Source organism: Oncorhynchus kisutch, linkage group LG18 (assembly GCF_002021735.2).
Source record: "Oncorhynchus kisutch isolate 150728-3 linkage group LG18, Okis_V2, whole genome shotgun sequence".
NCBI lineage: Eukaryota > Metazoa > Chordata > Actinopteri > Salmoniformes > Salmonidae > Oncorhynchus > Oncorhynchus kisutch.
The window spans coordinates 9,470,973-9,487,938 of record NC_034191.2 but is presented as its reverse complement, the minus strand read 5'-3'; the positions used below and the strand labels follow the sequence as shown (position 1 = coordinate 9,487,938).

The following is a 16,966-nucleotide window of genomic DNA, read 5'->3' as shown; positions in this document are numbered from 1 at the left end:
ACACTGGTCACTTTAATAATGGAACACTAGTCACTTTAATAATGGAACACTGATCACTAATAATGGAACACTGGTCCCTTTAATAATGGAACACTGGTCACTTAATAATGGAACACTGGTCACTTTAATAATGGAACACTAATCACTTTAATAATGGAACACTGATCACTTTAATAATGGAACACTGGTCACTTTAATAATGGAACACTGGTCACTTTAATAATGGAACACTGGTCACTTTAATAATGGAACACTAATCACTTTAATAATGGAACACTGGCCCCTTTAATAATGGAACACTGGTCACTTTAATAATGGAACACTGGTCACTTTAATAATGGAACACTGGTCACTTTAATAATGGAACACTAATCACTTTAATAATGGAACACTAATCACTTTAATAATGGAACACTAATCACTTTAATAATGGAACACTGGCCCCTTTAATAATAATGTTTACATACTGCTTTACTCATTTCATATGTATATACTGTATTATATTCTACTGTATTTAGTCAATGCCTCTCCGACATCACACATCATAATATTTATATATTTCTTAATTCCATTCTTTTACTTTTTAGATGTGTGTATTGTTGTGAATTGTTAGATATTACTGCACTGTTGGAGCTATGAACACAAGCATTTCGCTACACCCGCAATAACATCTGCTAAAAATGTGTATGTGACCAATAAAATTAGATCTGATTGGATCTGATCTGCTCCCTCGCTGTGGGGCTCTGTGCTCCTATTAAAGTGCCGGAATGTGACGGTCGATCTAACTTGTTTCACGAAGAAAGTCTTCATTCCGTAGCTGTGTGATTTCACAACGTGTTGCAGAGTTAGGGTCTCTCTCACATACTGTAATATACTGCCAGAGGCATACAGCACATTACCTTTGGTGCCCTTCTCGGGGAAAATTAATTCCAGACACACATTGGGAATGCAGTTACAGGGCACTTTCCTATATTGGACTTGTAGAAGACGTGTGTTTTATTTCCTTAAACACTTTCACACAATGGTTGTTAACATTTTTTTATTTTTTTGCACAGACAAATTCATTAAAAACAATCCATCGTGTAGCATTATGTACGTACGTAATATTAGACTGGTGTCCCGCTGTTTCCTCATTAATACATACATGAATCACAGCTGATGTGTCAAATGTGTTAACTAAGCCTATATGTTTGGTCCAATCTGAGTTACTGAGCCTTTTTTCTGTTTGTGTCTAGAGGCTGCTGTGGTATGAGCCAAGACACTCTCCCTCTCTTTCTCTCAGTGTAGCCAGGTTCAGCCTGGGACATCATTCGTTGTTTTCCTTGAAGCCCCCATTATTAGCAAAATAGTGATAATTATGCGCAAAACACCCCCAATTGTGGCAGGTAGCGTAGTGGTTAGAGCATGGTACCAGTAACAGAAAGGTTGCTGGATCAAATCCCCGAGCTGACAAGGTAAAAAATCTGAAGTTCTGCCCCTGAACAAGGCCGTTTACCCACTGTTCCCCGGGCAGTTAACCCACTGTTCCCAGGGCAGTTAACCCACTGTTCCCCGGGCAGTTAACCCACTGTTCCCCAGGCAGTTAACCCACTGTTCCCCAGGCAGTTAACCCACTGTTCCCCGGGCAGTTAACCCACTGTTCCCCGGGCAGTTAACCCACTGTTCCCCAGGCAGTTAACCCACTGTTCCCCGGGCAGTTAACCCACTGTTCCTGGGTTGAGAATGAACCAGCCCATCAGGCATTTGCCAGAATTGCCCTATGTTCAGTCCGTCCGTGGTAGTCCAGAGCCTCTCAATGTAGTGTAGTTGACCTCTCACCTCCACAGAGGGTGAAAAAGAGAGATAAGAAATGGACAGGGAGTGAAATAGAGAGAATAGAGGGACCGAGGGTGAAATAGAGAGAGAATAGAGGGACAGAGGGTGAAATAGAGAGAGAATAGAGGGACAGAGGGTGAAATAGAGAGAGAATAGAGGGACAGAGGGTGAAATAGAGAGAGAATAGAGGGACCGAGGGTGAAATAGAGAGAGAATAGAGGGACAGAGTGTGAAATAGAGAGAGAATAGAGGGACAGAGGGTGAAATAGAGAGAGAATAGAGGGACCGAGGGTGAAATAGAGAGAGAATAGAGGGACAGAGGGTGAAATAGAGAGAGAATAGAGGGACAGAGTGTGAAATAGAGAGAGAATAGAGGGACAGAGGGTGAAATAGAGAGAGAATAGTTACAGAGGGTGAAAAAGTAAGGGAATGGGACCAAATCCTACTACTCTGGCCTGCAGTGACCACAACATCCTCACTTTAGGAGCAACAGAATATCAAGCTAGCCCTGCCCTCTTGTGGTGAAACATAACACATGCTCATCAGAACACTATTGACATGAACTAAATTACACAATCCGCAATCTGTGATCAATAACATATAGACCAACCTCTGTTTAACCCAGCTAACTCAGGGGTGACAGGTAGCCTAGTGGTTAGAGCGTTGGACTTGTAACCGAAAGGTTGCAAGATCAAAACCCCGAGCTGACAAGGTCAAAATCTGTCATTCTGCCACTGTTCCTAGACCAGTCAACACACTGTTCCTAGGTCGTCATTGAAAATAAGAATTTGTTCTTAACGGACTTGCCTAGTGAAATAACAGGAAGTTAATTTTACCTACCAGTATCACTTCCCACTATGCATAAGGCGTAATAAGGCACACGAAGGTGTAATCGACAGGTTTGGAATTACACATGACTCTGGGGTATCACACTGGGCTTTAATAAATCAATTAAAAGTATTTATCCGAAAGGAGCAATTATTTACAATGCTAAGAAAAGGTTATTAATGCTTGACGATTAGGAGCCTGATAATGTGCTGGACAGTTGTTCACACTTGGATCATGAGGACAACACGAGTCCTATTTGCCAGTCGGTGTGTAGGCCTGTTAGAGCCCAGTCCCTACATGCAGCCCAGTCCCTAAACACAGCCAAGTCCCTACACACAGCCCAGTCCCTACAGGCAGCCCCTACACACAGCCCAGTTCCTACACACAGCCCAGTTCCTACACACAGCCCAGTCCCTACACGCAGCCCAGTCCCTACACACAGCCCAGCCCCTACACACAGCCCAGCCCCTACACACAGCCCAGTCCCTACACACAGCCCCTACACACAGCCCAGCCCCTACACACAGCCCAGTCCCTACACACAGCCCCTACACACAGCCCAGCCCCTACACGCAGCCCAGCCCCTACACACAGCCCAGCCCCTACACACAGCCCAGTTCCTACACGCAGCCCAGCCCCTACACACAGCCCAGTTCCTACACGCAGCCCAGCCCCTACACACAGCCCAGCCCCTACACGCAGCCCAGCCCCTACACACAGCCCAGCCCCTACACGCAGCCCAGCCCCTACACACAGCCCAGTTCCTACACGCAGCCCAGCCCCTACACACAGCCCAGTTCCTACATGCAGCCCAGCCCCTACACACAGCCCAGTTCCTACACGCAGCCCAGCCCCTACACACAGCCCAGCCCCTACACACAGCCCAGCCCCTACACACAGCCCAGTCCCTACACACAGCCCAGCCCCTACACACAGCCCAGTCCCTACACACAGCCCCTACACACAGCCCAGCCCCTACACACAGCCCAGCCCCTACACACAGCCCAGTCCCTACACACAGCCCCTACACACAGCCCAGCCCCTACACACAGCCCAGTCCCTACACACAGCCCCTACACACAGCCCAGTTCCTACACACAGCCCAGTTCCTACACGCAGCCCAGTCCCTACACACAGCCCCTACACACAGCCCAGTTCCTACACGCAGCCCAGTTCCTACACACAGCCCAGTCCCTACACACAGCCCCTACACACAGCCCAGTTCCTACACGCAGCCCAGTTCCTACACACAGCCCAGTCCCCTACATACAGCCCAGTCCCGACATCTTGACAACAAAATAGGTAAAGCGGTTGACCAGATGCTTTTCAATTTCATCTGGAAGAATCATACACATTATATTAGGAAATCTCATTATGAACACATATGAATATGGTGGTGTCAATTTTATTTAAATTTTTTAGATTTTCCTACTTTGAATAATACTTTTAAGATAAATTGGGATAATAAACATTTCTTAAAGAATCCAACTTCAATCATCCCTCACAACTTCTCCCGATTTGGTGACTTCAATTTTAAGTTACTTTGTCACTATAGTAACTATAACATTGATGAGATTCCTACAAAATGATCTGCTTTTCATAGACAAGTATTAGTGTGGTCGTTGATATATATAAACATAATTTCCGCCCAGGTATTTCGTTTGGAACAATAAGGACATGTTGTATAGAAACAAGCCTTTATGTTCTAAGAACTGGTTTAATAATCATATCCTGCTGGTGAGTCAACTTTTTAATGCAGAAGTTTTGTTACTCAATTATGAGGAATTTATCTCATGTCGTTACAATATCCCTGTAACAACTAGAGTCTATTCCTATAGTCTATTCTATCTGGAACCCTCATGTTGTTACAATATCCCTGTAACAACTAGAGTCTATTCCTATAGTCTATTCTATCTGGAACCCTCATGTTGTTACAATATCCCTGTAACAACTAGAGTCTATTCCTATAGTCTATTCTATCTGGAACCCTCATGTTGTTACAATATCCCTGTAACACCTAGAGAGTCTATTCCTATAGTCTATTCCATCTGGAAGCCTCATGTTGTTACAATATCCCTGTAACACCTAGAGAGTCTATTCCTATAGTCTATTCCATCTGGAACCCTCATGTTGTTGCAATATCCCTGTAACACCTAGAGTTCTCCATAGTCTATTCCATCTGGAACCCTCATGTTGTTACAATATCCCTGTAACACCTAGAGTTCTCCATAGTCTATTCCATCTGGAAGCCTCATGTTGTTGCAATATCCCTGTAACACCTAGAGTTCTCCATAGTCTATTCCATCTGGAACCCTCATGTTGTTTAACCAGACCTCACCTTCTTCACCTACCCTCCAGTTGACTCTCCAATAGGGAAATTATGTTTCTCCTTGTTCCATCAGAACAACAGATCTATACATGTTTTGTTTCAAAGGGAGATTGTATCCATTCCTTATGTCATAAGTTACTGGAATACATTGGTCACTAATATCTGTTGGGGAAAAAGTCTGGTTATTACCACACAAATACCTGCTGGTTAACAAGGTTAAAGAGGTCTCTTTCAGAATGATTACCCTGAGAATCATTACCTGAAGAAACTCAAAACAGACATTAACATTGTACTTTTTGAGCATCCAGAAACAGTTTTGACTTTATTTCAGCATTGTCTACATGTAAAGAAATTACAAAAATATATTTTTAGTTTTATAATTGTTAATATACTTGATGACTTTTGTTTTTAAAAAAGATGTTAAAAAAAATGGTTTATGAAGGTCTGTGACTGTTGAAGGGATAAGTTGTCATGAACAGGTGTTTAAACACACCCCATTTTGGCTACTTTCACACCAGCAGCCAGATCAGATTTTACCCACACTAATTGGTATTTCTCAGAGCTGATTCCGATTGGTCAAATGACCATTTTAGTGGACAAAGACGATGGTGCCTGTGTGAACGCAGCCTATAGCGACTGCAGCTTTTCCATGACCTGTAGCATGGTGTAACAAAATACAAGTCAAATCAATGGTTTTATTTTTTATTGTGTAAAAATCAGACATGAACACATGCAGACTAAAAACCAGTGTAACAAATTCACCACGATCCTAAAAAAAAAAAAAAGGTTCTGAAATCAAGAGTCTGCAATCCAGCTGTAAAAAATAATAATATGGTCTATTTCTAGAGAAGCCCAGTAGGTCCTTTGCATCTGTACAGAACACTGTTTTAGCGAACGCACATTTGACCAATGGCATGAGCCAACACAGAACCCGGAAGTCTGCTTCAGTCCACTGAGCAAAAAAACTATCGACGTCTTTCCTGAATGATTCTTTTATTGTTGAATACACATTTATTCCTTCTACCACTGAAGTGTCGCTTTTATAAATCAAAGCATTGTCAATAAATCAGCAGTTAACCATCTTTACACTGTAAATACGTTCTCTCCAAGTCCATCATTTTACATTTAAACTTAAAAAAAGAGGTTTGAATGGAAGGATTGGGGTGGGAAAGCAGAACAAAAATAAAATAGACAAAACTGCATTAAGGAGCGGAGGTTCCTCCACCCGACCCTGGTCAGCGGCGGTGGCGCCCGTGACCCGAGTGTCCGCCGCTGCTGCTGCTATGGCGTTTGCCCTTGTGGGTGCGCTCCCGCTCGTACGACCTGGACCGATCCCTCCTGTCTGCACGGTGATGTCCTCCCCCAGGACCACCTCTCTCGTGCTTGTGCTTCTTGGCCGAGGAGAGGTCCGACGTGCTGCGGTCTCTGTCCCGCTCCCTCCCCCGTTCCCTCTCTCCCTTGCTGGCAGAGCGCGACCTGGACCTCTTCCTCTTGTGAGCCCCTCCTCCGCTGCTGCTATGACGACTCGATGGCTTGGGGTCGATGTTGCCATGGTGGCCGGGCTTTGACTTGAGATGTGGGAGGAGGGGGGAGGGCGGATGTCGTCGGGGTGAGGGGCTGCGGCTGTGAGAGCGACTGCGGGAACGAGAACTGTAGGTCCCAGAACGACTGCGTCGGCTGTTGTAACTGCAGAGACAGTAAAGAAAACAGTTAAGACAGTGGTCTTCAGCAGTAACCTGACCGGTACCATAGTAACCGTCTGTAAAGTACCATAGTAACCGTCTGTAAAGTACCATAGTAACCGTCTGTAAAGTACCATAGTAACCGTCTGTAAAGTACCATAGTAACCGTCTGTAAAGTACCATAGTAACCGTCTGTAAAGTACCATAGTAACAGTCTGTAAAGTACCATAGTAACAGTCTGTAAAGTACCATAGTAACAGTCTGTAAAGTACCAGTTTACTACGGTAATTTACATCCAGTTTACACAGTAATTAATGAAGGAGTGAGGTCTTACTGTCTGCGCGGGGAGCGTGATCGCGAGCGAGTTCTGGAACGAGATCCACTCCCATTGTTCCTTCCAATCTTCACCTCCTTCCTCAACCTGAGAAGAGAGAGAGAGAAAAGATGCCATTTCCATTAGAGGTGTCCGCTTAACATAAAAAGACAACTTCAACAGGGAAAAACAATAAGCCCGGTTTATGTTGATGTCTTTACCCGTTGTGTGGGCTCTTGGAGCCCTGGGCTCTGCTGTTTGGCTCTTTCTTTACAGGGTTGAGGGCCTGGAGGTTTGGAGATTTATCCTCCACCTTCACTACATTGGGGGAACCTAAGGAACACAGACACATAACATGTCAATACACCGGCTGGTCCTCGTTTAGAAATGTAAAGTTAAGCTAATTCTTGTATTAAAAAAAAAATAATATCATTTTTAAATTAAGCATAAATTTTTTTTAAAAAAGGGTCATTAGACAGGTTGAACCACAGACCCAACAACCACAATGTACAACCTCTGATGACCAGATTTGAGCAGGGCACTTGCCTAAATAAACAACTATGGCAAGGTAACCTCACAGGGTTTAAATGAACCACCATGGTAAGGTAACCTCACAGGGTTTAAATGAACCACCATGGTAAGGTAACCTCACAGGGTTTAAATGAACCACCATGGTAAGGTAACCTCACAGGGTTTAAATGAACCACCATGGTAAGGTAACCTCACAGGGTTTAAATGAACCACCATGGTAAGGTAACCTCACAGGGTTTAAATGAACCACCATGGTAAGGTAACCTCACAGGGTTTAAATGAACCACCATGGTAAGGTAACCTCACAGGGTTTAAATGAACCACCATGGTAAGGTAACCTCACAGGGTTTAAATGAACCACCATGGTAAGGTAACCTCACAGGGTTTAAATGAACCACCATGGTAAGGTAACCTCACAGGGTTTAAATGAACCACCATGGTAAGGTAACCTCACAGGGTTTAAATGAACCACCATGGTAAGGTAACCTCACAGGGTTTAAATGAACCACCATGGTAAGGTAACCTCACAGGGTTTAAATGAACCACCATGGTAAGGTAAACTCACAGGGTTTAAATGAACCACCATGGTAAGGTAAACTCACAGGGTTTAAATGAACCACCATGGTAAGGTAAACTCACAGGGTTTGGATCCAGGAGAGAAGCCTCCCAGGTTGGACAGAGCTGGGGTCCCATCGGGGTTCAACCCTTTAGCCTTCAGCTTGGCCTCCTGCAGAGACATCTTCCTCTTCTCCACTTCCTTCTCCAGGTGGTCATAGTCCGGCTGGCCCAGAGGGAGACAGGAGGGTTGAGAGGTTAAGGTGAGGTCTCATTATACAGCAGGAGGATGCATAGAGGAACAAGACCAGGGTTCCAGGGTTGCTAGAAGGTTAGGGGGTGATACTGTACAGACATGTTTATTCATTTGATTATTAGTTTTTATTTTTTTACCTTTATTTTACTAGGCAAATCAGTTAAGAACAAATTCTTATTTTCAATGACGGCCTAGGAACAGTGGGTTAACTGCCTATTCAGGGGCAGAACGACAGATTTGTACCTTGTCAGCTCGGGGATATGAACTTGCAACCTTTCAGTTACTAGTCCAAAGCTCTAACCACTAGGCTACCCTGCCGCCCCAGTATGTACCTTCTTCCTGGTGTACAGTTTGAGGGTGGTGATACAGATATCCTTGATCTCTTCCTCCGTGGCTCCAAACAGCAGATACCAGTGAGGTCTGGATGGGAGAGGCATCTACAGACACAAACACACAGCACCTTAGTTAACTTCTTAGGGATAGGGGGCAGCATTTTCACTATTGGATGAATATGGTGCCCAGAGTAAACTGCCTCCTACTCAGTCCCAGATGCTAATATTTGCATATTATTATTGGATAGAAAACACTGAAGTTCCTAAAAATGTTTGAATGATGTCTGAGTATAACAGAACTCATATGGCAGGCAAAAACCGGAGAAAAAAATCAAAACAGGAAGTGGGAAATCTGAGGTTTGTAGTTTTTGAACTCAGCCCCTATCGAATACACAGTGGGATATGGGTCATTTTGCACTTCCTAAGGTTCGACAGTGGGGGGGATGAGAGGGGAATGAGTCAGAGGTCCTGTAGCAGCCTCGTTCTCAGTTACAAGCATTTCACATGAGAGGTATCTCGTTACATTGCTTTTCTAGACAATGGAATTCTCCGGTTGGAACATTAATGATTAAAACATCCTAAAGATTGATTCTATACTTAATTTGACAAGTTTCTACGACCTGTAATATAACACACCAATGTAAAATAAGATTTTTGGACATAAATATGAACTTTACCGAACAAAACATACATGTATTGTGTAACATGAAGTCCTATGAGTGTCATCTGATGAAGATCATCAAAGGTTAGTGATTCATTTTCTCTCTATTTGGGCTTTTTGTGACTCCTCTCTTTGGCCGGAAAAATGGCTGTGTTTTTCTGTGACTTGGTGGTGACCTAAACATAATCGTTTGTGGAGCTTTCGATGTAAAGCATTTTTGAAATCAGACACTGTGGCTGGATTAACGAGATGTTATCTTTAAAATGGTGCCTAATACTTGTATGTTTGAGAAATTTGATTTATGAGATTTCTGATGATTTGTATTTGGCGCCCTGCAATTTAATTGGCTGTTGGCGAGGGGTTCCGCTAGTGGAAGACTAGAGATTGGAAGAGGTAGGTGAAAGACAGAGAGAAGGTGAGATGAAAAAGAGAAGCCAAATCCAATCCAGCCGTACCTGGAGAGCTCTGGCAGCCAGGTAGATGCAGGCACATGCGATGGTTTCAGCTTGGAACCTCACAAACACGTTGGTCCTAAGGCTGTCATTCATGTAGTTCCTACAAGGACACAAGCAACATACAGATACATAGCACCATCTCCTCCCATAGCCTTGTGTCCCTCCCCCAACAGACCAGATCACAGAAACACTGGTCTGGGCAGTCACCAGCTGGTCCTCAACAGCTAAAGGATGTGCAGGCTTGTTCCGGCTTGACCGTGTTACTACAACCATGTGTTAGTGCAGGGGTGAAACAAAAGCCTGCACAGTGCAGCTCTACAGGACCAGAGTTGGTGACCACTCAAATAAAGACAGTTATACATCTGAAATAGTCATAAAACACAAACAGTATGGATACTCTAGTTTAGCTTTGTCTCTCTCTCACATCCATGTTGGTGTTGGGCTGGACATGCAGCGTCACAGATGAAAGCTTGTACACAGGACAGGACGATTATCCAAGAGCCCACTGGTCTATACCGTCTAAAGACAATACGGCACCCAAAACAAAAAGTACACAGGTCCTATTCAGAGGTGGACATGCGTCCTACCATTCTCGGAGGACATGCCTGTCTAAAAGTATGCATGCAAACAGCAAGGGAATGCAGAGCAGACCGAGGTGACCAGAGACATACAGCAGCCCTTTACAATATGCAGCCATCGGCCAGATAGGTAATGACTTATCCCTTGGCAGAGAGGAGATGGGACCGCAGATCAAGGATCCGAGTGGACAGGTCAGACATGATGCACTCGGCAGTTAAAGAGTCGCTAGGTAACCCTGAACTCCACATCAAAAGGCCAACACAAAGCTGCCATGTGTAGAACAGTGACGTGACAGTTGATGGAAGCTATCAGGGTTCAAGGTGTTTTAAAGTGCGATTCTAATTGTAGCTAGTTGTCTTTGAGTTTGTGACCCTGATAAGCTGTAGCTCAGGCATGACAACATCTGACAGACAGACATTTCAGACTGATGGTTTTGTAGCCTAGCAAGCAGTCAGACAGAAACAGGAAAATGAGGGGGTGACGGAACAGAAGACTGTTGGTGCAATCCTTTCCCACCCTATACAGATCCCACCCCAACGTGTACCTGTCAGGATTCAATGGAAGCTGGGTCTGATATGCAAAACCTAGCTTTACTGATGGAACAAAAAAAAGAAACTAGCTCTAAAGACATTGAAATCTAAACTTGTCTTCACTGAATTGTCTGAGCAGAATTCCCCAATCTGAGCCAGTCCTGGAGTGTGACCCTGTTGTGTGTGTGGGGGGGTTGTCATAGGATTTCAGATAGGACAACAGTCAGACAGCCTCTAAATGAAAAGCAGCACACACAAGGGTCCCCCAGAACAGACTCCCCTAGACTGGACGAGGGTTGGAACCTTGGACTATAGATAGCGACTACTGCTAAAAAAAAAAATGGCCGGTGGAACTGGATGGGTGACGAGACAGGTCCTTGGTGTCAAAGCCTGAGCAGGATCATCCTGAAAGACATGTCTGGAGACCACATCAGTTTGTGAAAAATCAAACAGACAGTTCAACAGCACACTTTAAACTACTGCATCAAAAAGGCATACCCAGAAAACGATCCAGTCAACAATAACAAAAAACTATGCTTACTTCAAATCTAAAGCAAGCAACTAGAAGAAAAAAATATGCTATTGTAGTTAGAGCTATCTATTTGGTTAAAAAACAAACAAAGAAGAAACAGTTTAACCTTGGAAGCACAATCCCAAAAAACACAAATCCTTCTGGACACCCCCAAGAGAAAACAAGACCATGTTGGCAGTTGGGAAAGGCCCGCCCCCTTCAGTGGATCTCGGGCAGAGAGCTCTCACTGGATTGGCTGTCTCCGAGAAGGGCAGCCAGCCAATGGGGGGAGCTTCCTGGGGTCATGTGGTTGGAGGAGCAGAGTTCAGAGGTTCTTTATGAGACTTACCAGCATGGACTACCCTTTAATCAAAGAGTAGAGAGAAAGGACAAAGTTAAACTGAGTTCCTTGGGCACCAGAATCAGACTATAAATAGCCAGGTAAAGGACAAGAGGATAACAAACAGGTCTCAATAATGAATCCATCAGAGAAGAGAGGTTACAGAGGGGTGGAATCAGACGCAGGGCACCGGGTTAGTTCAGGTACAGGCCATGTACTTACCAGGCGGTCTGGACCAGAGTCTGGTTCTTCTCACATTCCAGGACTTGCAGGTACATGACAATGATCTGGAAGAAGACCAATTGACATTATGCAATAACCAACGCGGTTTCACAATCCCTAGACCGAAGAATGCAAACCACCAGCCTTGACCTGAGAATTCGACAATGTTCTAGAACAACATAGCTACAGCGGTGTCATGTGAGTCACAGAAACCGTGACAGCCTTAACTGAACAGCAGTGTTAGTAGAGTGTGATAGGTTGGGCCTAAAGCTGAAAGATAAATGTGGCTGTAACTGTTACGTCAGAATAACACCGGTTGCAATGCATGAGAGTTGTGAGAGGTGTAACTGGGTCTCACCTTGTGCGGATGCTTGACGTGTACGCAGAAGCCCAGCTCCTTCAGGATTCTCCGTTCAGCTTTGATCACTTGGTTTTTGGTATTAATGTAGTTCTGATCAAGAATCAATGAACTTGCACTCCTGCTTTATAAAAAGAATGAAAATAACCAAAAATGTTCCCCCCCCCCATCAAAAACAGACTAAAAGAAAGCACCCTTCTGCTTTCATTGACTGGTTCTCTTTTCCCCTTGGACCAACTTAAAGCAACAGGCCCAAATTGAGTGTTTTTTTTAGGGGTTTAGTGGCTCCTGTGATTTCAGTGGAAGCTTTTGAGTCACACGGTCCAATGTCACCACACATCACAGCTTTGACAGAAATATCAACAAACCCTAAACATGACCAAACCTGGGTGGAACTAGACTAGCCAAACAGTTCCTCACCTTATATTGTTGGATTAGGAATAGAAATGGGACGCAAAAAAATATATATTCTCAACTTAGGTGATGACAAATACTGTGTAAAAGAAAATAATCAATCGACTGACTTCAGTCATACAGTCACCCAATAAGGAAGCATTACAAGCCAAACATACACTTCACCACATGATGGAAAGAAAATCCTTAAGGTATGGGCCTACACTACGATCACCTGCAAAACATGCACTTAAAAAAACTCATTGTAAGAAAATGGACCCACGAGACTAGAAATGTGAGTGGTGGCCAAAAACCCTTCCGTTTACAGATAAATAAATTTAAAAAACTCCGGTTTTTAAAGACAACAAATATACTCAACTTTGGACATCACTGTCTAGACTCATACATGTACTGGGGGTAAAAAAATATATGTTGATGTACACTTTATTTAACCAGGAGAGTCACATTGAGATAGACGTGTTTTTCATCTGAACCCCAACGGCATAAACTTCTAAGAAGTGTGGAAAGGACCCTAGAATCTCTCTTAACCCAGATAAAAACCTGGAACTAATGCAGCACAGATCTCATCCCATTCAGTCCTGGTAGCTCCCAGTTAACACCCAGAACCTGCCCACACAACATTAAGGACGCCACAGCAGAAGTTATGCAAGTGTCCTGGCATTCCTATCTGGTACTCTGACATGATAATGGCAACAACGTGACTCTTTAGCTATCTGGTACTCTGATATGACATGGTAATAACATAACTCTGTAGATAATACCTCTGGGCGCCAGATCTCAGTCAGAACTAAATACATTTTCTAAGTGAACATTTACTAGACCACAAACATGACCAAATTTACAATTAAAACGTGTATTTCACAAAAACAAGTTTGGATTTACTAATTTCCTGACATCAGTGGAGTCTAGACAGGATGACAAAACATGTGACATGGAAAATGTGTACAGCTTCAGTTTGTGTTTCTAAGTTAATACACAAGCTGAAATCAGTCAGGTGGAATAGCTACATCTACTTCAGACTGACTTGAAATTGACTGTTCTGTCTTGTCGGTTTAAACCAGGCCTCTCCAACACTGTTCCCTCTTGTAGGTTTAAAGCAGGCCTCTCTAACACTGTTCCCTCTTGTAGGTTTAAAGCAGGCCTCTCTAACACTGTTCCCTCTTGTAGGTTTAAATCAGGCCTCTCCAACACTGTTCCATCTTGTCGGTTTAAATATGTGGTATATATGGTATGCTAAATTTAAGAGAACTATTTCATCCAAACAAAATCTAAAAAAATAAAAAACAAGCACCTGAAGAACTCAGCTTATGTCCAGTCACAGGTGGTGATGTAGAGTAAAAACAAACAACTCCACCAACCCAGCTCTTAAACATATTCTCTCCCCTCAATATTAAATCTAGATAGTGTTGCATAGTGTATGCATATCAACAATTCAGCAAATATTCTAAGAAAGAAAGAAAAAGGTGATATTTCTGTGAAAGCCACGAATGCCATTTGGTGAATGAGGGAGGTTGCTCTGTAGTACATACTGTATGTAGTGTTTGAGCTACATTACCACAGGATCCGCAAACACCCAAAGCTTAGACTGAGACAAAGGAGTCCCCAAGGCTCCCAGCCTAGGACCTGCGGCCAACCTGTCCTCCCCGATCCCAGTGCACCGCAGTGACTCACACCACGGGCGTCTCCCAGGGGAGGGGGGTGACACCTCGCTCATGGTTGTCATGCCGACTGCTTCATCTCTACGTACCATTCCACATCACCCAGGCTTTGGTAAATGTAGCTGGTCGCTGTTAGTTGGTTGCAAGGGAAAAGAGAACCCAAGTTAATACCACAGCCTTAGAATTGGAACTGAACAGATTATTCTGGTCAAAGAAAGACACTCGTCTAGCACAGTGTTCTCTTCTGGTGCCAAGTTGGTTTTGTCTTGGCAAAGCAACACTTTAGGTTAGATGTGTTAATGCATCACCTTTCACTGAACTACTTGTCTATGTAGGTAGCTGTGAATATATTGCTGTAACTACCATTGATCAGAGATGAGGAAACTGAAACGTTTTAGAGTATGGTTTAGAGTACATGGATCAACAGAAGGTCACTGTCACATGAATACATCAGATCAACATCATGCAAGATACTGAAAACATAGTTACTAATTAATGTAATGCCAGATGAATACATTTGCCCTTTCACAAATGGTTGACGTACATTTAACAGAAATGAAGGAATGAAGGATAGTTTCTATATGGATGCTTACCTTTTGCCTCTGTGACTCTGTTTTAAATGGTGAAAAACATTGATGACGTCTCTGAATCGTCTTGGTGCTTCCTCGATCTTGGACGCCAAGTTGACACAGGCCATAGCAACAATCTGGGGGACACGAATAGAATAACAGAAAGTTAGCGTATGACGCGAGACGTAGTTAGCTATCAAAAAATTTACATTACTTTGGGGCCTTGCAATGATAACCACTTTATATAAAGTGGTAAGCTATATCAAATGTTAGATAGCTACAATCAGTTAGGAATGGTTTCAACCTTAAAAACGGGCCTGTGGGTTGTGACAAACCAACTACTCTAACTTACAGTAAATGACAATATGGCCGCGAATGTAACGTTCCCTCTACGACACTCCGTCTGTGAGTGTCGTAGCTAACTGTTGTGTTGCTAAACTGCTGAAAGAGACACTGACTTACCTCAAAACTGTGTTTGACAAACGATTTAGAGTAGAAAAAACGATGAAAAAGAACTTGACCCGTAGCCATTGCCACCTGAAATGTAAAGAACAAAATTACATTAGACGGAAGTATCGTTTGCTTTCAATTCCACGAATCCGCCATTTTGTCCTGGTCATCCCACAGCCCCGGATGTAATCGCTCCATACGTATAAATTCAACTACTTCATTATATAAGTAACATTAGTAGAACACAAATAATTGCGCTAAATATCACATCTGATTCGATAACTTGACCCGTCACTGACCAAGTTAGCCTACTAGATTACACTAATCAATAAATTAGCTAGCTGTGAGTTAGGCCTTGGCTTGGGTATTTCCCTTCCGTAGCCTCATTTTGTACGGGTTATATAAACAAAAAGAGGTGAGTTCTAAAACAATGGCAACTATAGTAGCCTAGTTATGTTTTTCAGATGTTGACGGTAATGGATTGACATTTTTTGAGTGTTTACCTGTGGCAATCGTAGAAGAATACCAGCCGATTGAATTAGCTCACAACCCAGGATACGGAGGTCGGTCTCCGTGTGCAGGTCGAGGCCATCGAGCATAGACGGGGTTGGCTGAAGCCTTTCCTCCGGTATGAGAGAGTTGCTGATAGTGAGGTAAACTTCAGAGTAAACTCTGTCGCCTATAAGGATCCCATCGTTGTTCGTGGACGTGTTGGGAACGGCGGAGATTGGAACAGCGGCCATGTTCGCCACAAATGAAAGCATTGAACGACACAACAACGCAGAGAGCCTGGACAGCTTCACCGACCGAGAAAGGAGAGATGATCAAATCGATGACGCCAGCGCGCTGTTGAACTACGTACACAATACGTACACGGAACTTTGTGACAGGAATGAAATAGTTCCAATGAATCATACATTTGGCTGAAGTGCCTTACGGCATTTTTGTTACAATAGGCTATATAATATTAGTCATATCATTTTGCATACAATTTGGTCTGTAATCCCATGGGAATGGATGATGGAAAGGAGCAAGCAAGTCACTTAGCAAGCAAGTCACTTTTGGTAACTGTCTGGAATTGTCAATGACGATAATTCTGGGAACTCTTTTTTTAAAATGCAGCGTTTGAACATATCCATCCGCCCGTCTTACTGCGACAATGTATACTGAACAAAAATATAAAGGCAATAGTGATCTCGTCAGGGTATGGATAATTGCCATGGATAAAATGCAATTGTGTTCGTTGTCCGAAGCATATGCCTGCCTTATCCATGGCCCCACTACCATTATGGGGCACTATTTTCATCAGTAAACCGCTTACCCACACGACGCCATAAACGTGGTCTTTGTTTGTGAGGCCAGTTGGATGTACTGCCAAATTCTTTAAAATGACGTTGGAGGCAGCTTGTGGTATAGAAATAAACATTAAATTCTCTGGTGGACATTCCTGCAATCAGCATGCCAATTGCACACTCCCTCAAAACTTGAGACATCTATGGCATTGTGTTGTGTGACAAAACTGCACATTTTTGAGTGGCCTTTTATTGTCCCCAGCACAACAAGGTGGACCTGTTTAAT

General features: G+C 43.5%; 1 protein-coding gene across 2 annotated transcripts; it reads right to left on the bottom strand.

Annotated features, from left to right (window-relative positions):
• Positions 1-5,660: 5,660 nt before the first annotated feature.
• On the bottom strand, positions 5,661-16,743 carry LOC109885318 (cyclin-L1-like). Of its 2 annotated transcripts, none has more exons than XM_020477168.2 (11): positions 15,892-16,743; positions 15,401-15,475; positions 14,963-15,075; positions 12,298-12,418; positions 11,940-12,004; positions 9,758-9,857; positions 8,642-8,746; positions 8,138-8,279; positions 7,189-7,300; positions 6,989-7,075; positions 5,661-6,658 (listed from the first exon to the last, which is right to left on the bottom strand). In XM_020477168.2, the coding sequence occupies exons 1-11, from the start codon at positions 16,150-16,152 to the stop codon at positions 6,208-6,210; spliced, it is 1,632 nt and encodes a 543-aa protein (XP_020332757.2). In that variant the 5' UTR covers positions 16,153-16,743; the 3' UTR covers positions 5,661-6,207. The 2 variants fall into 2 exon arrangements, with proteins under 2 accessions (XP_020332757.2, XP_031651236.1); XM_031795376.1 differs by having other exon boundaries at positions 12,298-12,421; positions 15,892-16,469.
• Between the last annotated feature and the right edge of the window lie 223 nt (positions 16,744-16,966).

What these genes read in the sequence shown, in the direction of transcription:
- LOC109885318 (XM_031795376.1), bottom strand. Translation starts at nt 16,152, where the DNA reads ATGCTTTCATTTGTGGCGAACATGGCCGCTGTTCCAATCTCCGCCGTT. An exon ending in TCCAAGAGCCCACACAACGG is followed by an intron (nt 7,076 to 7,188) that starts GTAAAGACATCA and finishes CTCTCTTCTCAG; the next exon opens with GTTGAGGAAGGAGGTGAAGA. An exon ending in TCACGCTCCCCGCGCAGACA is followed by an intron (nt 6,659 to 6,988) that starts GTAAGACCTCAC and finishes CTGTCTCTGCAG; the next exon opens with TTACAACAGCCGACGCAGTC.